We start from the raw sequence: 22,502 nt of genomic DNA on the forward strand, positions 1-22,502 counted from the left end.
AGGCAGCAAATGTGAAAAATTGGGACAGGGGGTGGGGGGTAATAGGAGCCTATATAAGAAAAAGACCCAAAAATCAGGACTGTCCCTATAAAATCAGGACATCTGGTCACCCTACCTGTAAGATAACAGGGCCTCTGGTAATGCTCCCACAACCTGCCCATGCTATAAGGATGTGGACCACATTTTTGCAAGTGATGCCGTCACTGCATCCAAGAATGAGGTGGTGGACAGTTTTCCATAAAGCACCCTAATCAACATGGCAAGCACCCTGAAGAAAGTGCCTTTGACCCCACATATACCATGAGGTCCAACCAAGAGGAATTTTTTCTGGGCAGCCAAGAACTCTATGACCCAGCTGACGTGGAGTTTACAAAAGAATCCCATACAGACAGACAAACTGGAGCTGCTGTGGAGCGATGCTGTACCAGTAAGCAGTGAGTAGTATAAATGGTACATTAATTCTTAGTTAATGAAACTAAACTACTACTCATCAACACAATAAAGAACCAGGTTTTTTTGGTAATTTTATTTTTAAATATTTCATCACAGTGTCCAAATATTTACAATACGGTAAAAAGTTGATTAAAAAGCAATTAAAATAAAATATCTGAAATTAACTTATAAATCGGTTCACAATGGAATCTAAAACAGCCTATAGTAGTATTTATATTCGGGTAGCACCGATGAGCCCCAACTGAGATTGGGGCCCCACTACACTACTGTGTAGTTTTACAACTTCTTAAAGGTACAACCCTTTAAATATACCCTGTCCATGAAGCTCCCTCCAGTATGATAGCCAGTCTGTCAGAAGGAATAGCTCTTGGATATCTTTGCTTTCTTTTCAGATCAAGCTATTTCTTGTTCTTTTGCTTTGGCTAGGCACTAGGACAAGCTCTGGGAGTGCCCCCTCTTCTTCATTTGATCTGACAATGTCTTGAAGAGGTGTGCATTCTGGTGACTCTTCTCCACATGGGACTAGACATGCTGCTCTCCAAAGAGGGCAATCAAGTCTTGTAGCTCTGCAGAGATCTACCCAGGACAGGAGACATGGCTGCTATAAAGGTTATGTGACTGTGTGTGATTTCACCACTATCAAGTATCGAAAAGGGGCACACCTGTTTGCCTGCCAGCATTTAAACTAAGAGGTAACATATGGTCTAGATGACCCAGGAGCTCTGCAGGGTGCAGGTGTGAAGCAATGGAGTATAGGATAGCAGTGGGAGGACTGCCTACAGTAGACTAGTTAGGAATGTGTCCACACAAACCTGAAGGCAAACAAACTTACTCTGACATAGAGTTACTTCTGTTCCAACTCACCGTGGCCTAAGATGCCAAATAATCTGCTTAAAAAAAAAAAGGGTTGTGTGTGGATGCAAGGCTCTGTACTGTGAACAAACTAACGTTACTCTGATGTAACATCCCGATGTAGACAAGCCCTCGCTTTCAGACCACTCCAGCAGCCCTCCTATCTATATCCTCTTATTTCCTTCTCTATATCCTTCCCATTCCCTACATTCTGCCAAAATGTCTCTACTATTCCCTCACTTTCTCTCTCCTGGAGTTGTGCATTTTTCGTGCCCTTGCAACTCCTTATACTTAGACCCGCCTCCTGATACATATAGGCTGAAATCCCTTCTACTTCTCCTTTTTTTCTGAAGCTTTTTGTCAAGCCTTGCCACTCATTCTTTCTTTGTCTACATTATCACCCACAGCGTTGCTAAATCTCACAATTGTATCATGAGCCTGTAAGCCCCAGATCCTGGATTACATGAGCATCTCAGCTTTCATAAAATAAAAAGTAAGTTTCTAGTCCTCATGGTTGCAGAGAAAAACTTGCAAATGTGAACCCTAAAAGCTCAAAACAAAAAGAGCTCAAAATGTATTATTTTTAAAACTCTTGTGATTTTTAAATCAATTGCACATTAGTATAAATTACTTCTATAATAAATACTGTATGTTAATGTTTGCAGTTACTTTAATCTATTTTTCCATAGTATATTCATCACTATGTCAATACTGTTCATACTGATAAAAGTTTGAAAGAGAAAACCCTTTAACTGCATTTGCAAATTACAGTAGATACAGGCTCCTCCTTGCTACAAAAATATTTGTAAAAGTACAGTTCTAGTGAAACATGTCACACTGATCTCTCATTGGGTGTTTTTCTCTAAAGTGGAACATTATTTATACATCAAAGAGAAAAAAAGACATATTTATGTCCCACCAGGGCACAGGGAATGAAAATCATTGTGTTGATATTTTAATACAAATTACTTCCTGCATTTTTAAGTGACAGAAATATGAATATTCATAGACTCACAAGGCCAAATGATCTCTCCACTACATGGCACAGAGGGGAGCACAAAAGAGGAAAAGGGTTTGAAAAGCCCGCAAATCAGCTGTGTGTCTGCATGGGGGGTAAGTGTCTGCTTCACCCTGCCCATTCCTCCTAAATACAGCACAGTTTGGAATCTGTAGAATTGGGTATGGGAAGTTTTGGAGCAGAGGGGGTGGAGCCAGGCAGGAGCTGCTCTATGCAGCATGTTACTCTCCAAATCCGGTGGATCCATGCAGGAATTAACATTGCTTTAAGCAGTATTCCCTTTCCCACTATGCATTCTACCACCTCCCCAGGCCCTCCACAGAATGTGTCTGGATCTGTAGCTTTTCTTCCACACAAATCCTAAGGTTTCAGAGTAGCAGCCGTGTTAGTCTGTATCCGCAAAAAGAACAGGAGTACTTGCGGCACCTTAGAGACTAACAAATTTATTTGAGCACAAGCTTTCATGGGCCACAGCCCACTTCATCGGATGCATGCAGTGGAAAATACAGTAGGAAGATATATATACACAGAGAACATGAAAAAATGGATGTTACCATACACACTCTAATGAGAGTGATCAGTTAAGGTGAGCTATTACCTAAGGTTCTCCAGGGTTTGAAGACTGTCTTCTGTCCCCCTGTCTCACCCCCAAATGAAAATGCAGCAGTAACTCTGCAGGTTCTTTAAGTTTACTCACTCATCCAGAAGCTTTTTGTGGAAAAGGAGCATTCAGCCCTTAAGAACTAGAGATTGGAAAAAAGAGAGATTTCTACACATCTGCTGTGCAAAGTGGGCTGAGGTCTAGGTGGTGGCACCTACATGTCACCTGGGGGCTCTGCAGGCCCAAGAGATCTATACATCCTAACTTCAAGCTATGCAAAGGGATCAAGATCTTTTATTATTATGAAAAGCCCTGTGCACTTGCACTAGGCCCACTTTACTGTTACTTTTTTTGCAGGTATTTCTGTTGTATCTGAGCACCTCACAAACATGAATGAGTTAAGCCACAAAACGCCCCTGCAAGGAAGAACAGTAGCCCCGCTTTACAGATGGGGAAATAGAGGCAGAGAAATATTAAGTGACTTACTCACACAGGAAAGCTGTCACCGAGTTCGGAATAGAATCCAAGTCATTTGGCTTCCAGAGCCACTCCCATTCCTGTATCTCAACCATAAGTCTATCTTGTCTTGCTTAGCTGTATCTGTTATGCAGAGGTGCCGGGTTTGTGTATGCATGTATGCATTTTTATATAGCATGTGTGTTCCCTATGGTTTGGTATGCATGTGTCTTAGTTATTCATTTTTATTATATTTAACAAACAGGAAGTTGTTTGTCAAAATCTGACAAAGTAGATCAGTATTAGCTTTGCCACGTGGTAACTTTGTCAATCAGAAAATTTCAAACTTGATATAAAGTTATATGTGTAGTTTTTACTCTACATGGTGTGTGAATATGTACAAATGTATTACAAGTGTTCTGGTGGTGAGTGTGCTAGTGTATTTTGGTATATTTATTTTGTGTTTTAATTATGTGTTTTGGTGCATTGGGTTTTGTTTGTTGTATTGTGTGTATTCTGAGTGTTGTGCTTGTTTTGGTGTATTGTATGTGCATGTTTGTTTTGAATTATACGTGTATTGTGTTGTGTGTGTTGTTTGTGATGTTTTGTGTATGTTTGCGATGTTTTGTGTATGTTTGCATCTTTGAGTGTATTATAAATGTATCATGTTTTGGGAATTGGTGTTGGTATTGTGTTCTGGCTATTGTGTTTGTGTTGGTGTACTATGTATGCATTATACTTTGTGTCGTGTATGGATTATTGTGTGTGTTTTGTATCAGGACTGTGTGTTATATACAGTTACATGTACTTGTAGATCATGTTTGGATGTTGCATGTGTTGCAATCTGTAGTATCTGGGTCATATCTGAGTGTTGCCTATTATGGGTGTGTGTTTTGTATTGCTAGGGGTACTGTGTGGGTCATGTCTGGGTTGTGTATTGCTATGTGTATTGTGTGTGTTTGTTGGGTATTGCTGTGGGCTCTGTTTGGATGTTGTGTGGGCTCTGAATTGGATGGTGTGGGTCACGTCTGAGTGTTGCCTATTGCTATGTGTACTGTGTGGGTCATGTCTGGAGGTTGTGTAGATTGTGTATTGCTATGAATATGGTGTGGGCCATGTGTAGGTGTGATGTATGTTGTGTACTGTGTGGGCCAAGTCTGGGCATTGTGTGCAGTGTGTATTGCTATGTGTATGGTGTGGACCATGTTTAGGTGTTGTGTTTATGTGTGTGGGTTGTGTACTGTGTGGACCATACCTGTTGCTGTGGGGTGGTTATTGGCGGCATGGACCGTTCCTAAAGATGTGTGGGGTAGTTATAGGTGGCGTGGGCTGTAACTAGAGATGTGTAGGGTGGTTATCTGCTGTGTGAGCCATGCCTGCAGATGTGTGGGGTGGTTATTGGTGCCATGGATTGTGCCCAGTGCTTTGTGGGGTGGTTATTGGTGGCGTGGGATTGCCTGTAGATATATGGAGTGGCTATCGCCATCGTAGGCCATGCCCGGTGCTGTGTGGGGTGGTTATCGGTGGTATGGGCCATGCCTGGTGCTGTGTGGGATTGCTATCAGCGGCGTGGGCCGTGCTCTGTGGGGTGGTTATTGGCAGAGTGGGCCATGCCTGGTGCAGTGTGGTTATAGATGGCGTGGGCCATGCCCAGTGCTGTGTGGGTTGGTTACTGGCAGAGTGAGCTGTGCCTGGTGCTGTGTGGAGTAGTTATAGGTGGCATGGGCCATGCCTGTAGATGTGTGGGGTGGTTATCGGTGGCGTGGGTTGTGCCCGGTGCTGTGTTGGGTGGTTATCAGTGGCGTGGGCCGTGCCCGGTGCTGTGTGGGATGGTTATTGGCAGTGTGGGCTGTGCCCAGTGCTGTGTGGGGTGGTTATCGGCGGCTTGGGCTGTGCCCGGTGCTCTGTGGGGTGGTTATAGGTGGTGTGGGCCATGCCTGTAGATGTGTTGTTTTAGGTGGCGTGGGCCGTGCCTGGTGCTGTATGGGGTGGTTATCGGCGGCGTGGGCTGTGCTTGGTGCTGTGTGGGCCGGTTATTGGTGGTGTGGGCTCTGCCCGGTATTCTGTGGGGTGGTTATAGGTGGTGTGGGCTGTGCCTGTAGATGTGTGGGGTTGTTTTAGGTGGCGTGGGCCATGTCTGGTGCTATGTAGGGTGGCTATTGGTGGTGTGGGCTGTGCCTGGTGTTCTGTGGGGTGGTTATAGGCAGGGCCGGCTTTAGGAAGTGTGGGGCCCAATTCAAACAGTTTCGACAGGGCCCCGGCAGGGATGACTTTAAAAAAAAAAAAAAAAGGAAGAAAGACGTAAAAAAACATGGGGGGGTTGTACTCACCAGGCGGTGCTCCGAGTCTTTGGCGGCACTTCGGCAGCGGGTCCTTCACTCACTCCAGGTCTTCAGTGGCACTGAAGGACCCGCTGCCAAAGTGCCGCTGAAGACCCAAAGCGCCGCCTGGTGAGTAAAAATTAAAAAGGCGACTCTAGCCAGGGAAGGGATTCTCACTGGGCGCGGGGCCCGATTCGGGGGAATTGGTGGAATAGGCCTAAAGCCAGCCCTGGTTATAGGTGGTGTAGGCCGTGACTGTAGATGTGTGGGGTTGTTTTAGGTGGCGTGGGCTGTGCCCGGTGCTGTGTGGGGTGGCTATTGGTGACATGGGCCAATAGGTGCTGGAACTACGGGAGTTCTGGAGGTGCTATTGCACCCCTGGCCTGAAGCGGTTCCCATTATATATAGGGTTTACACTTTGGTTCAATGGCTCTCAGCACCCCTCACTATGCAAACTGTTCCAGCAGCCCTGCCTGTATCTCTGGGCTGATTAGGAGTGTGGTGGGCCATGCTCAGAGCTGTGGGCTGTGTGCGTTGGCAGGCTGTGCCGGCTCCGTGCGGCGCTGCAGGGGACTCCCTCCCGGGCTGGGCTGTAGCAGCTTCCCCCGCTGGGACCGGGCAAAGGCGCTCCCATCTCAGGCGATGCCGAGCGGTGCCAAGCTCACCCCGGAGCCGAGGCCCTCGTGCTGCTGCCGCCGCTCCTGGACTCCCCGGAGCCGCCCCGCCCGGGGCTGGGGGCAGCCCTGAGCGCACAATGACACCAGCCCGGCGAGCTCGGGTCAGGCCCCGAGGCCGCTGCCACCAACCAGTGCCGGAGAAACCTGCCCTCCGGCAGCGGCGATGGCGACCCCTCCTCAGAGTCAGCCAACGCCGCGGCCAGGGAAGGGTTAAGCAAAGCGTTAATCTTGTGGCTGTTCCAGCAGCCGCGGAGGGATACGGAGCCGAAGCTTTGAACGTGGTGCTGCGGCTCCGCAAGCAAAAAAATGTCTGCCTAGGGGCGCCCACATGTTCCTCCCTGGGGGGGGTGGGGGGGCCGGCTCTGCCTCCCACCCAGCGGCCTGGCCGCTCGCGAGCGCGGCCCTGCTGGGTTCGGACGTCACCGCGGGGAAGGAGGTAAATTTAGGCAGGGAGGGAGAAGTTGGGATAGGATGGGGGGTGGAGGCTGCGCTGGGGGCCGCACTAAGGGCAGGGGCTGTGCTGGGGGCAGAGGGGTGCACTGGGGCAGGGGCCGTGCTGGGGAGTAGAGGGGTGCATTGGGGAGGCCGTGCTGTGGGGTAGAGGGTGCATTGGGGCAGGGGACGTGCTGGGAGGTAGAGGTGCATTGGGGCGGGGCCGTGCTGGGGTAGGGGCCGTGCTGGGGGTAGAGGGGTACATTGGGGCAGGGGCCATGCTGTGGGTAGAGAGGTGCATTGGGGATAGGGGCCGTGCTGGGGGTAGGGGCAGGGGCCGTGCTGGGGGTAGAGGAGTGCATTGGGGTCAGGGGCCGTGCTGGGGTAGAGGGGTACATTGGGGGCAGGGGCCATGCTGTGGGGTAGAGAGGGTGCATTGGGGTAGGGGCCGTGCTGGGGGTGTAGGGGCAGGGGCCGTGCTGGGGGGTAGAGGGAGTGCATTGGGGGCAGGGGGCCGTGCTGGGGGGCAGAGGGGATGCACGGGGGGCAGGGGGCCATGCTGGGGGGCAGAGGGGTGCATTAAGGGGACTGTAGTGGCGGCCAGAGGGTTGCGTTTGGGGCTAAGGAGCTGCTGAGGGCCCCAGGGAGCTGCTGGGGGTAGGGAGGCTGTAGAGGGGCTGCTCTAAGGAGCATAGGGTGACACTGGTGCTGGGAGGCGTGGGCAGGAGCTCTGCTGCGGGGGTGGGGAGGTAGGGACTCTTCTGGGTCCGTTCTCTCAGTCTTGTTGGGGGCTCTGTCAGGGCTGTAGCGGGCAGCAGTTCTCCGGCTCGTGTTTTATGCGCCCCGGTCCCTGTGTACGGTCTGTCAGGAAAGGAAGCTGGCGCTCCCGGGAGGACTGGAGCCCTGAGCACTCGTTAAACTCGCAGGGGCTGGGAATGCGGCACCGTGTGTGTCCCGTCACACGCCAGCCTGCTCGGCGCAGGGAAAGGAGCGAGACCCCAACGCCACCTCCTCGCCCGGCCGCTCCACTTTGTGTGTGTCTTTGCGGTGCAAAGACAGATCGCTGGTTTCAGAGACTATTTATTGTTTGCAGCAGCTTTGGGGCTCTGGAGCTGGTAGTTACAGCAAATTGTGTGTGCGGATAAAGCAAATTATCCCTCTCTGGAAATCAGGCAATAACAATGCTCAAGCAGACATGGCTCTGCTGAGGCACATCCACAGCCCAACTTGTCAGCTCCATTGTTGCGAAAACAGTGAGTCACTCAATCTCTCTCATTAATTTTCCAGCTTTTGCTCGGTTTAGTTATCTGTTTATGGCTTTTACTGGCCCAGGGCGACCTAACCCTTCCTGTCACTTCAGACTCACTTGTGTGTGTATGTGTTGCCTGAGGTGGAGTAGAAATTGAATGAGGGGAGAGAAGAAAGGAGGCAGAGGAAACTTAAGGAGAGTTGGCTAGTTTGAGAAGCTGCTGCTTGCTGATCTCATCCGTGTGCTCTGTTAAAGTGAGTCTTTCCCTTCGGATTTCCCCTCCCCCCCATCAGTGTAAGGGATGCGAATGCTTGAGCCCCCTTCTTTGTTAGGGACAGATCTGTCCGTGCACTGAGTGGTGTAGGCACCAGCCCAATGGTAAAGTGCTGCGTGTCTCTTTCCCTCCCTGTGTCTTAGGACTTAATTGAAGTGGATGAAGATGAATCCTCAGCAGCAGCGGATGGCCGCTATAGGAACCGACAAGGAACTGAGTGACCTGCTGGACTTCAGTGCGGTAGGATATTCTTCGAGGTCTTCTTATGGCTTCTCCACGGTAAAGCGAACCGAGAAGTAGGGGCGGCAGCCTGCAGGGCTTGGTTGGGTCCGACTCAGCCAATGTGCACACCTGAACTTTGATGTAATGTCTAGACTTCCAGATTTAATGCTCTAATACCAGCTGGGTCAATTGGTTTAACTGGTTAAAATCTGGCTGACCCGGAGATGGCATAATCTAATAATTAATCTTTGTTAAACCGGTGTGTCGGACTGATAGTTTGTGGGGGGTTTTCTTGTTCCTTTAAAGAAATGTAACTTGCTGGTGCCTGAAAGCTGCAAGGATCTCAGTTGATACTTTGTTTTGCAATCTTGGGTTGGAAATTACAGGCAAAGTATTTTCTCTGTGATGCTTTTTTTTCAGATTGATTTTTCTTTCAAAATATATAATTAAAAACAAAATAGAAAAATAGTGCCTTTTGCAAATTGGCTACTAATTAAAGTTATCCAGTGCCTTTAGATCTCATAAAATAACAAGCTGTATATTTTGAGCAGTAGAATTTATGATGTATAATAAAGCTTTTAAATTACTGTAATAATCTCAGGTTTTCCTGTTTACATTGCTTGCATATACAATAGAGAGTTTAGTAGCATTAGTGAAACTGCAAAGATCTTTCTAGATTACTTGTTTTATGGTTCTTCTGAATGTATGTCCTAAAGCCTGTTTTCTGGCAGAAATATAGGCCCGTGAACTGTCATATGTTGGATTTTTTTTAGCCCACAGACAAGATTTATAAAATGGGGGTTTTGTTGTTAACTTAAACATCTGTTGTGTTTTTTTGTTTGTTTTTGCAGATGTTTTCCCCACCTGTTAATAGTGGGAAAACCAGACCAACAACATTAGGAAGCAGTCAGTTCAGTGGATCAGGTAAGATGCTGTTGAGAAACCTAAAGTTCAAGTCACTGAATTTAGATATTTTAGTTTAGTTTTTGTATGCAGAAAAAACCCACCAATCTTTCAGTTGTACACATGTTCTTAAATTTGACATAATCAAAATAATTGAATAATAATTATTTTGACCTACCTGATTTTTTTTTTTTTTTTTTTTTTTTTAGTATAAAAAGCCCATAGTTGCCTTTCATTGTGGCTTAAAGTGCAATTTGTTTGTTCAGTTCAGCACAGTGAAACATCAAGTATCTCTAGTGCTACAGACTTGCAAGTTGGGCTTGATATATGTTGGGTTCAGAATGTACACTTCTTGCTTTTTGTTTCAGTTTTGCTAAATTTGAGCTATGTCTTTGAACATACCATTTTAATGTGTTACCATAATATATTATTAATATATCATTAATATATCAAATAATGAAATACATCCTGAAAGACTTGTGAATTTATTTTAAATATCCATCCTTATGAAAATGATCAATTATAGGATTAATACTTTGCTAAATAATGTATATATAAATACAATCAGAGTGAAATAACTATAAATAAGTGGGAAAATTATGCATGTAATGCATGTATGTTTATGTACTGCTCATGTTCTAGTATGGAAGTCTAATTTTCTAATAGCTGCATCATGTTGATATAGCAGAACTCTGGCTGGTGGAACAAGTCTCATTTTTTTCCTTAATTAGTACAAAAATTTACAGTATCTGGGATTTTTTAAAATACACCTACATTTTAAATGCTTAATTTTTAAAGTCTTCTAGTTTGGCTTGTACAAAGAAAAGAGGCAAGATAAATTAGGTTGCTAATTTTGTTACGTGTCAACATATTTATCAGAATTGTATACATTTTTAAACAGTAAAGGGAAAATGGTGCCTCTTTTGTTGTCTCCCCCTTTCCCTTTCACAAAGTTCTCTTTGGAGCCTGTTTTGGTACAGGAAATTACAATTTCCTTGTGCTCTGTATCCTTCTGAGCTTTGGCAGATAGGATTCTCTCTTGTTTAAGCCTTGTCAATACTGCTATGAAAACCAAATATATTAACAAAAATATGTTGGATTTATTTCACTACTTTGTGCCTCTTTTGTTCTTTACTGAGAGAGTATCTGCTCTATATGTTGTCAGTTTTCAGAATTGTTGGGGACAAACCTGAAATATGAACTCTAAGCTCAACTGTATAAAAGTCTTCATACTGCATAGTCCTCAGAAATAATATTTTTTTTTAAATAAACAATACTATTTACTCATGCAATAGTGATGTTTCTAGTTTTCTAATTACTTTGTGTATCTTGTATGATTAAAAGAAGGCTTAGTGTTTTTATTGTCAACAAATAAAAAGGTAACTTTGTAGGCACTTATTAAATTAACAGTCAAGTATTTATTTGAACATAGACTGTAATGTTGCCTGTATATTTTGTATATTGTTAGAGTTGCCAGAGCAGTCTAAATGAATTAATGGTGGTAATATTAAAAAATAGAGTTCTTGTTTGAACTTTTTTCTTGTATGATCTTGGATAATTTAAGCTAGGAGAGGGGGACTACTTGGTATCCACAGTATCTTGAAATTCTTCTTCTTCTTATTCACTCCCTGTGGAGCATAAGGCGCCAACCACTCTCCTCCATTCATTTTGTTCTTGAGCGAGACAGCAGATTTCATCCCACTTCATTCCCATACCTTTCATTTCCTCTTCAATGGTCCTTCGCCACGTCCCCAATGGTCTACCTCTCCTCCTTCTTCCTTGTGGTGTCCATCATAGGGCAATACGAGGGTGTCTGTCAGCATCCATTCTCAACACATGCCCCAGCCACCTCCATCTTCGTTGTTTGGCTTCATCCACTATATTGTTGATGCCCGTTAATCGGCTCACTTCAACATTAGTGATACGCTGCGGCCAATGTATGTTAAGAATTCGCCTAAGACACCTTCCTTCAAAGCCCCGAAGCCGACTTTCTATCTTCTTGTTGGTCCTCCATGTTTCCGCCGCATAGAGCAACACAGAGCGGACGTTCGACCTGTAGATCTCTACCTTGGTTTTCATTTGCAAGATGGTTGACCTCCAAATATTCTGAAGTCTATAGAATGCATTTGCTGCAAGACCGATTCTGGTAGATATCTCCTTCTGAATATTGCCATCAGCCGATATGTAACTACCAAGATATTTGAAGTCGTTCACCTCCTCCAATTCTACGTCACATAACACTGTCTTCGTCGAGCTGGCTGTTTTTACTTTCATTATTTTGCTCTTACCGGCATGGATATTAAGTCCTACGCACCTTGCTACTCTACCTACTCTATCAGTCTTCTCTTGGAGGTCCGTCTGAGAGCTTGAAATCAGGGCGATGTCATCCGCAAAGTCACAGTCTTCAATATAACCAGAGGATCCCCATGCGATCCCTCTTGGCCTATCTTCAGTGGCTTTCCGCATCACCCAATCTGTGACCGCAAGAAATAGAATGGGCGAAATAACACACCCTTGTCTAACTCCCGTTCTCACATGGAACCACTCGCTCTGCTGTCCTTCATGGCGAACACAACACTTATTGCCGGCATACATATCTTTGAAGATGTTAATCACTTTTGAAGGGAATCCATATATTTTTAAGATATTCCAGAGAGATGGATGGTGGACACTATCAAATGCCTTCTCGAAATCGAGATAATTAATGAACAGCGGTGAGTTCCATTCAAGAGATTGTTCCATTATCGTACATAGTACAAATATCTGATCAACGCATCCTCTCCCACTCCTAAATCGTGTTTGTTCTTCCCTCAGGATCTCTTCTGCTGCTTGTCTTATTCTCTGTAACAGAACTCTGCAGAAAACCTTCCCAAGCACTGATAACAAGTTTATTCCTCTCCAATTACCACACAAAGACAAATCACCCTTCTTTGGTAATTTCACGATGATACCTTTCTTCCATGCTTCAGGTATCTTGAAAGGGAATGAAATTTGAAAAAAAATAAACACAATAATCTAGAGTCTCAGAAGAATATATTTTCAGAAATTTCCTAAAATATATATGGGATTTTGATTTACTCGTTGCATGTTAAAAATACTTAAGTTATTGTAATTGCAGTACAGGTATCTGCATGCCATATGTTGGTTAAACAATCTTTCATGCAAACCTTCAGGTGAATCTCTTTCCAAAAATCTGCATCATAAGTTGGGTGTGTAGCTTTCCCCCAAAAACTATCCTACATCAATTGGGTACATCTTGCGAATATAGCCAGTAAGAACTTTCTATGAAAATCAAATGTTGAATGGTCTAGATAATACTTTAGTCCTGCCTTGAGTCCAGGGGACTGGCCTAGAAGATCTCTTGAGGGTCCCTTCTAGTCCTACAGTTCTATGAGTCTTTCTTTCTTTCTTTAAATTTAAGAGACAGGGTTTGTATTATGGAAAGGACAAGGAGATGTTTTGTTTTTTGTTTTCCCCTTCTCCTTAGTTTACTTCTCCTGGATAAGTAAATTTTACATCCATGTCAAACAATAGATCTTTAGTGGTCAATATAAATCTTAAAATATACCATTCAGCGGTTGGCGATTCTGTTTCCAGGCCTGCTTCTAGACAATGATTCTCCCAGAAAAGAGAGAACACCAAAGGGTTTCTTTTTGGGAAATCCTGTTAATGGTTGCTTCCTTTTTTTTATTGGGAGGCCTAATCTCTTCTGATGAGTGAGATCATCACAGAGATACTATGCATGAGAGAATGCATTACTCTGTCTCTCAAGCTACAACCTCAACAGAAGCCACTTCCCCATGAGAAGGATAATGGGATATTGTATACCAAACTATCACTTACACCATTCTCCTGTAAGAATAACGACATCTAGTAATACTTAACCAGATACATTTTAATTCACAGTGTTTCTGGTTGTAGGGACTGTATGGTTATAGATCTTAGTTTCCCCACTGCAAGGCAAGCTGTTATATAGATTCTATGTTCCCTGTACTGTTACAGTGACCTCAGCCTTGACCAAAGGGATTACTCTCTGCAGGACTGAGAGGTGACGAACTCTATATTAGCTCGGTTCTGGGACATTGTTAGATATCATAGAGATGCCTTTTTGAGAAGATTGACAAAGTGGAAGTAGTACAGGTATTTAATTTCTGAGACCCAGGTTTAATTCTGCATTGTGATCTTGATTTAATTTTAAGAATATTCTGTAGTTTGTAGAATAAATGTTTGAACACTGTTTTTTACTACTAGAGACCAATTTAAAAAACAGGAAAGGAAAATATTTCTTCAGGTGTTTGCCCCTTAGGGGTATTCAATACCAAGAAACACATTATGCATGGATTTGTAAAACAATTTTTACTTTTTTTTCCCCAGCATGGAGAATGTAGCTATGCCTGCTTTTTAAAGGCTTATTCATTTTTGACTTAATACACAGGATTTGAGATATAACCTTTTTATGTCTATTTGTTTGACTCTTTCAATGATTGTGCTTTCAATTATGCCTTTCTGGATGTTACTTCCTTTACTATTTTTCCATTTTTTAAATAATTAGCTTTTTCTCCTTTTCCAAATGTCCTGTCTCTGCTAGGCTAGAGTGTTGTTTGTTTATTGAAACATTTCTTAAATTTCCAGTTAAAATCTACTAAAATGAAAGATAAGTGTTTCAGGACAAAAAATTTAACCCTCTGTGCCAGTCGTAGAAAGACAAACATAGGTATTTATGAGTCTACAAAGTTCTTGTTGAGATTTGTTTCAAGATACAATCCTAGAAAATATAAATTAAAGGTGGGAAAATGCCTGCTATGTTAGTTTATTTGGTTGTTAATAGGCAAACTAACAAATGTCCAAGAATGTCTGAGTGCCTCTTTGTTTTTCACATTTTAGCTTCTCTAGGTGATATGGATGGCAGGTGCAAGTTGACAATCTCTTAGTGTTGCAGCAAGCATGATATGATTTAATACAGCCATGTTTTGGTCATTGGTTATTACAAAAGTACATGTGTAACTGAGTATAATAAAACAGCAAGTCAGGGTACTGTGACTGAAATATGTTGTTTGGCAGGGAGGTAGCATAGGTTAACACATGAATGTTGTGCTTTGGGGTGTTTGTTTAGGAATTTGAGAATTAAACTGCTTGGTGGGTATGTGGAATTTGTGGAGTCAGAGTGTTTTTTATTTTTTGTTTTGCCCTTTTGGGGGCGGGAGGTGGGGGGGAAGAGTTTGCCTTCTAAAGGCTCATCATTTGTGAATGAAAGCCACGGGTGAAATAAGTAAATCTGATGCATCATGATATTTTATGACAGTAAATCATGTAACTTGCTGATAATGTCAAATAATTTAATCAGATTAGTGATGGGAATGAATATATTGAAAAAATAACCTGATAAAAAATAAGAATGACAGAGTTAAATTGCAAAAATACTTCGCTGTTGCTGTCTTCTGCTAAAACAAAACAACCTCCTCTCACCCCCATTGCTTTCATTCTCTCTATTTCTGCAGTCTCCAGGATAGAAACTGCTTACATTGCCCAGGACTTTCTGTACTGGAATTTAATTTTTTTTAACTAAAAATGTTTTTATGGTAGCATGACAGCAGGAAGCATGATTTAGAATGTAGTAAAATGAATGGCCAGAGGCCCATCCACCAAAACCTGATAAGTCAAGTATTCCAAACCTGGATGGCTACCTTTACCTGATGCTCTAGTCAGAAATATGGAGAGACTCCCATTAAGGGCCCTTTGTAATAGGCAAATGCCTATCTTCTGCAATATATTAGTGTTTCTGTAGTTCCCTTAAATAGTCAAAATGTTAGACACCTGTTGCCTATGTAATTGGTTTGGTGCTGAGGTCTTTGAGAAACATGTGCACACAATTGCAGGTGTAGAACTATATGCCCAAATTGGTGTCCACACTGTGCATGCACACACAAATCTCTTCCTCCCTCTCCCACCTGCCCAAATCAGGGCAGTGCGCACAAGATCATTTTCCTGCTCTAGTCCAAATGCCTATATATATTCACACAGCAAACATGTACTCAAGCAGCTGCCCTTTCTACCCCTTTGCATGCTAAGAGTCGAGTGGGTTTTAAAGGGAGTGGCTCGGCATAAGCAACCAACTAGGGGCCTAATCCAAAGCTTAATGTACTAGAAGAAAAGCCTCCCATTAACTTTAATGTCCTTTGAACCAAGCCCTATGTGTTCAAATTGAATCTGCATAGAAATTTCTTGGATGCAGTAGACATTCTTCCCTAGCAGATCTAGTTAAAAAAATAGCCAGTTTCACCAATTATTAAAACTCTGTAGGAATGACTTGTATCTTCCAGGTTAATTGCCAGAGTCCGTCATGAGGGTTAGATTAGCAATTCTTAATACAAGGCTCAGGAGATAATCGCCTAGGTGTGGTGAAATGACCCAGAGAGAGAGATTAGTTAGTCCATAGCATATCTTGCAGAGGAAAATATTGATTTTTGACAAGCCAAACCCTATCTTTTAGTCTCAAGAAATATGTTTGAGGAGTAAAATAAGCAGGGATTACACTTCACCTGTACATCAAAAATTCATTGTTCTTAACCTTTCTAGCTACAGTCTTTATGAACAGAACTTGAATTCTTAAGGAGAGCCAGTCCCCATTCCATCCTCCTTGTCTATAAACATCTGGTGAACTAACCTCTCTGCCTGATCCTGTTTCCTAAATTCTAGGAGTTGACAGGTGATCCCATGTAGATGAAAAATTCAACCCTAAAATGATATACATGCCAGCCCACGACAATCATTCTCTTTCTTACAGATAAAATGAAGAGGTAATCAAAGATCTTATGTTTTGGGAATTTGGTCATTATTCGTATTTTTAGTTGTCCAAAATACTCTGTGGTCATCATGTGTATATTTTTCATGATTTGATTGAAGGCAGGTAAGTTGAATGCATGTGTTCTATGCACCAAAGGTCTAGGGTTGCACATAGTCATAGACTTTAAGGTCAGAAGGGACCATTATGATCATCTAGTCTCACCTCCTGCACAACGCAGGCCACAGAATCTCACCCACCCACCCACCCACCCACTCCTGCAACAAACCCCTAACCTATGTCTGAGCCATTGAAGTCCTCAAATCATGGTTTAAAGACTTCAAGGTGCAGAGAATCCTCCAGCAAGTGACCCGTGCCCCACGCTGCAGAGGAAGGCAAAACACCCCCCAGGTGCCTCTGCCAATCTGCCCTGGAGGAAAATTCCTTCCCGACCCCAAATATGGTGATCAGCTAAACCCTGAGCATGTGGGCAAGACTCACCAGCCAGACACCCAGGAAAGAATTCTCTGTAGTAACTCAGATCCCACCCCATCTAACATCCCATCACAGACCACTGGGCATATTTACTGCTAATAGTCAAAGATCAATTAATTGCTAAAATTAGGCTATCCCATCATACTATCCCCTTCATAAACTTATCAAGCTTAGTCTTGAAGCCAGATATGTCTTTTGCCCCCACTACTCCCCTTAAAAGGCTGTTCCAGAACTTCACTCCTCTGATGGTTAGAAACCTTCGTCTAATTTCAAGTCTAAACTTCCTGATGGCCAGTTTATATCCATTTGTTTTTGTATCCACATTGGTACTGAGCTTAAATAATTCCTCTCCCTCCCTGGTATTTAACCCTCTGATATATTTATAGAGAGCAATCATATCTCCCCTCAGCCTTCTTTTGGTTAGGCTAAACAAGCCGAGCTCTTTGAGTCTCCTTTCATAAGACAGGTTTTCCATTCCTCGGATCATCCTCGTAGCCCTTCTCTGTACCTGTTCCAGTTTGAATTCATCCTTCTTAAACATGGGAGACCAGAACAGCACACAGTATTCCAGATGAGGTCTCACCAATGCTGTCATAAACATACAACTAAGGGTAGCATAAAATCCCTCCTTTACTTGTAAAGGTTTAAGACGGTCAAATAACCTGGTTGGCGCCTGACCAAAAGGACCAATGAGAGGAGAAGATACTTAAAAACCTTCCCCACAGATATTAGTTTTGTCTCTCTTTGGGTCAGCGAGGAACCAGGGCAGGGAAAATACATCTCCTAAAGCCATACTTGAACTAAGCATCTAAGATTACAAATTGTAAGTAATAGGAAGGAAATGCGTTAGATTATCTTTTATTTTAGCATGTAGATTTTCCCTAGACTAAGAGAGGTTTATTTCTGTTTTTTGTTTTGGTTTTGTTTGTAGTTTTAAAGTTTTGCCCAGAGGGGAATCGTCTGTGTTTTGAATCTGATTACCTTGTAACATTACCTTCCATCCTGATTTTACAGAGGTGCTTCTTTTACTTTTTTTCTTTATAATAAAGTTCTGTTTTTAAGAATCTAATTGGGTTTTTAGTGTCCTAAAAACCCAAGGGTCTGGTCTGTGCTCGCTTTGGGTACTTATTTGGTTGGTGTATTATTCTCAAGCCTCCCCAGGAAAGGGGGTGTAGGGGTTTTTGGGGAAACGAGAACTCCAAGTGGTCCTTTTCCTGAATCTTTGTCTAACTCGCTTGGTGGTGGTAGCGATACCATCCCAGAGCAAGGAATTTGTGCGTTGGGGAAGTTTGTAACCCAAGCTGGTGGAATATAAGATTAATGGATCTTTCATGCGGGTCCTCCCATCTGTACCCCAGAGTTCAGAGTGGGGAGGGAACCATGACAATTAGCTTGTATAACGGTACTAACACCTCCTTATCTCTATTGGAAATACCTCGCCTAATGCATCTCAAGATGTCATTCACTTTTTGCATGGCCATATCACATTGGTGGCTCATAGTCATCCTGTGATCAACCGATAGTCCAAGGTCCTTCTCCTCCTCTGTTACTTCTAATTGATGAGTCCCCAGCTTATAACAGAAATTCTTGTTGTTAATCCCTAAATGCATGACCTTGCACTTTTCACTATTAAATTTCATCCTGTTACTTTTACTCCAGTTTACAAGGTCATCCAGATCTTCCTGTATGATATCCCGGTCCTTCTCTGTATTGGCAGTACCTCCCAGCTTTGTGTCATCCGCAAACTTTATTAGCGCACTCCCACTTTTTGTGCCGAGTGATTAAATAAGATTGGTCCAAAACCGATCCCTGAGGAACTCCTCTAGTAACCTCCCTCCAGCCTGACAGTTCACCTTTCAGTATGACCTGTTATAGTCTCCCCTTTAACCAGTTCCTTATCCACCTTTCAATTTTCATATTGATCCCCATCTTTTCCAGTTTAACTAATAATTCCCCATGTGGAACCGTATCAAATGCCTTACTGAAATCGAAGTAAATTAGATCCACTGCATTTCCTTTATCTAAAAAATCTGTTACCTTCTCAAAGAAGGAGATCAGTTTGGTTTGGCATGATCTACCTTTTGTAAAACCACGTTGTATTTTGTCCCAATTACCATTGATCTCAATGTCCTTAACTACTTTCTCCTTCAAATTTTTTTCCAAGACCTTGCATACTACAGATGTCAACATGAACAAAAGCCTTAGATTATACATGCATGTTGCTTATTTTGTAATAGGGGCTATATATAGGACTGTGTAAAACATCCTTAAAGCCAGAAGCAGGCAAAACTTATCTGATGGTTCGCCTTAGGCCTGATGAACTCAAAACTCTGCCTATGTTCACAAACCCCTTTTTATGAACGTGGTGAGAATTCTGGCCATGTGTTGTCTTGGCCCTTTCCAACCGGAATACCTTGTCCCTACCCCCAACAGATCTAGATGATGGTGAAGGTGTGACCTGGAGGACCTGAAAATCATCTGATTATTAGCGTGTTTGAGGATTTCATTCTGGTCCACTGCCCTGCCTGCGTTTGAGGGTCTAGCAAGAAGCTCACTGCAGTTGAATTAGGGGCACACTGCCTACTTGCTCCAGATCTTTCTTGAATTTGGAAGATGCGGGGCTGGGCATAGGTTTATTTGCTGACTGCTTTCTCGAAGACAGGAATGATGGAGTGGGCTAGTTAGCTGGCCACATAAGGCTGCTTAACGTAAAGGGGTACTCCTGGGGGAATTCTGTGCCACTGTGCATACCTAGAATTCATGTGTCCCGCAGAATTCGCCCCTCTACCCCCCTGCAGAAAATACATTCTGCCCGAGAAGTGCTGCAGTTCTGCCTTTCGCCCACCAGAGGACACTGTGGTGCCAGTACAGCCAACAGCATGAATTCAGCAGGCTGTTCTGGTGCCACAGTAGCCTCTGGTGGGCAAAAGGCGGAAGTGCAGCATGTCTGGGACAGTGTATTTTCTGTATGTGTTGGGGGGAATTCTGTGTAGGTGCAGTGGCACAGAATTTCCCCACGAGTAGAAGTTCATCACAGCAGCTGGCCCATGGAGCCAGGTTAGGACACAGTGGGGCACATAGGGCTGCTGGGTGTGTGTGTGTCACAGATTAGGGTTTAGAATGGCTGGGAGGGATAGGGGACAGACTGGGGTGTGGGCTCAGGAGCTAGTGGGGTGACAGCATTAAACCAGGGGCTGAATGGGAGTGGGGGGGAATGGCCACATGGGGACAGGGGAGGAGAGCTGCATCGCCTCATGAGGGTGGGGAAGGAGACTGCAGGGACCCATCGGGATGGGGAGTGCGGGGATAGGGGCAGATGTTTCTGACTGAATGAGAGAGGTTTGGCTTAGCCAGGGTCTGCATGGGGGAGGCTCCCCAACAATCCTGCACTCCTCCCCCCCAAAACAAACAAACAAAACCCCTATTCCATACTTCTCCCACCCACACCCAACGACCCTCCAGGTTCACTCCACGCTCCTCCTCTCTCCCTCAGCTCCTCCGTTACCCTTTCACTCCGAGCCTTTGCACTGCTTCTGATGGGTGCAGAGTAATTTAAATGAATTACTCAAAGTTCTGTATTAATATGCCTAGTAAGGAATCTATTTGTCAAAAAAAAAAAAAAAGACCAGAATCTTTTTTTGGTCTGTATTGTTACAGACATACTTGCTGACATTAATTTGAAATAAATTACCAAAATAATTGAAACTGGCCTGATTATATTGTGTTATTTTGACAAATTAGGCAGAATTTTGAAGAATCATAAATTTTTTTGGTGTAGAATTCCCTCAGTAGTAAAGGGGGCAGAGTGTTCCAAGCCCTGTTGTGGGTACAAATAGAAGGAACTGCTCATCTATTTTCATATGAAAACAGAAAAACTCTTGCAGGGAATTATTTTATGGTTGCATGAAGCACTGAGTTTTGTGTGAACTTTAAAGAATGCCATCTGGTTTTGGTTTGTGAAACTCTTGCAGACTGAAACTGGTGTATATAGCACAGCCCTAGTTATAAGGCTTGCTACAAGTTGGTGCTTGGAGTAGTCACTGTTAAACCAAAGAAAACCATGCTGAAACTATTTAGATATGTGAATGATTTCTGTTGTGGGCTTGCATAACTAAAACTGCCCCTCGGGAGCAGACATGCCAAACCTGTGGGGAAAAAATGCAGAAATTGGGCTTGTTTTTGGCTTAATTGGCTTGTGATTTGCTGGTTGACTAGTTTTTGGCTTGTAGCTTATTGCTTGGTAGGCTTGTAGCATGTTGCAAATTTTTTTTTTTTTTTGGATTGGCTCCCAGCAAGTAGGTGCAAGGGTGGCAGGCAAGGGATAATTGGGGGAGAGAGTCGGGTGCATAGCGGGCCTGCCACAGTCCCAGACTGCATGCTGGGGGGATCTAGTCACATAGAGTGTTGGGGTTCTTAGGGATTGGCTTGTTTTGGCCTTGTTTTGAAATGGGATTAGCTTGATTTTTGCCTTATTGTGAAAGTCAGGGTGCTTATTTACCACGTGAAAGTTGGCAACTGTGCTCAGCAGTCATGAAAGTTACCAGACCAACTAGTCACGTGTAATAGTTAGGGTAACTGGTTGACCAGATAACTAGATCTTTACCACTCACGTCTTGTGGGTGGTTACCCTTTTGAAAATGTAGTTTCTCCACTCCCCCGTCACCCTGTGTTGAAGTCTGAGTCTCATGCCGGTCAAGGGAGGAATGACTTCCTTGCTGTCTGCTGAATATGTAGCTTCAGAATGTATAATAGCACTATGTCTCCTCTTTAGATACACTCCTCACAAAAACTGAAGAAAACTATTATTTATTTATTTTAATATAGCCAATTGTGCCTATATTTTCCCTTCATTGTCCAGCAAGGGCACCCACTCTAGGCTTCTGGCTCCTCAACTGTTACCTCTCTTGGTTGGGGACCTGCATCTCTCTTCTTCCTGACTGGGGTATTTCCAGACTACGCAGCTCCCTGCTTACACTGTGAACTCCTGACCAAACTCAGGTTGCCTAAGCATGATTTACTTTTCTCCCCAGAATCGGTGAACAGTGTAATTGCCATAGTTAAGCTACCATACATCTCTTTCTAAGCAATCACATTTATTCTTAAGGTAAAAGCATTACAGAGAAAACTTATTAAAAAAAAAAAAAAGAACCCACACACATGCTACAAATGTTACCAGAGATCACCCTCTCGCTTTGAAAGTGCTCTGGTTGGTGATTAGTTCTTCAAACCCCACATGGGAGATTTTCTTGTGGTCACAAGTTCATCACAACTTGAACTTAGAGTAAGTACTCTCATGAGTTACTCCTTTATACAGTTTCTGTTTGAACATTCCTCATGTAACAGATGATCAGCAGACGAAAAGTCTTCCCCTCAGGGCGAAGCTTCAGAGGTTGACTCTGTAGATGGGAGTTGGCAATCCTCTTGTCCCAAGTACTTCCTAGCAATTTCATTTCACACATATTGACCCAAAAGATCATTTGTGTCTGCTTCATTGTTCAACATAGTCTTTTGAGACTCACAGTACTTCCCAGGGATTGCATTAATTTTGTCTTCTGCCTAAATAAATTCCATGGAATTTTACAATAATACATAAACATTTGGGTTTTTAATACAATGAACTCCTAAAATGTTAAACTTAATTCAGTAAGGTTAAGCTTATTAAAATTAAGTTTTGTCCAGGAAATTGCCATAACTGTCATAGCACTGACCTGTAAAATATTCTTTTGTTAGCCAAAACAAGGCACAGTAGTTTCTATCAGATGGCCCTC

General features: G+C 43.5%; 1 protein-coding gene across 2 annotated transcripts in view; it reads left to right on the forward strand.

The window, feature by feature from the left end:
- The first annotated feature begins 6,493 nt into the window (after positions 1-6,493).
- Positions 6,494-22,502, forward strand: part of TCF12 (transcription factor 12) — a 330,991-nt gene continuing 314,982 nt past the window's right edge. For both annotated transcript variants that reach the window (XM_039490758.1, XM_039490759.1), the window contains exons 1-3: positions 6,494-6,814; positions 8,477-8,612; positions 9,407-9,479. In XM_039490758.1, the coding sequence (XP_039346692.1) occupies positions 8,493-8,612; positions 9,407-9,479 (193 nt within the window). In that variant the 5' untranslated portion in view covers positions 6,494-6,814; positions 8,477-8,492. The remainder of the gene's footprint in view (positions 6,815-8,476; positions 8,613-9,406; positions 9,480-22,502) is intronic.

This window comes from Mauremys reevesii, linkage group 10, assembly GCF_016161935.1.
Source record: "Mauremys reevesii isolate NIE-2019 linkage group 10, ASM1616193v1, whole genome shotgun sequence".
Taxonomy (NCBI): Eukaryota; Metazoa; Chordata; order Testudines; family Geoemydidae; genus Mauremys; species Mauremys reevesii.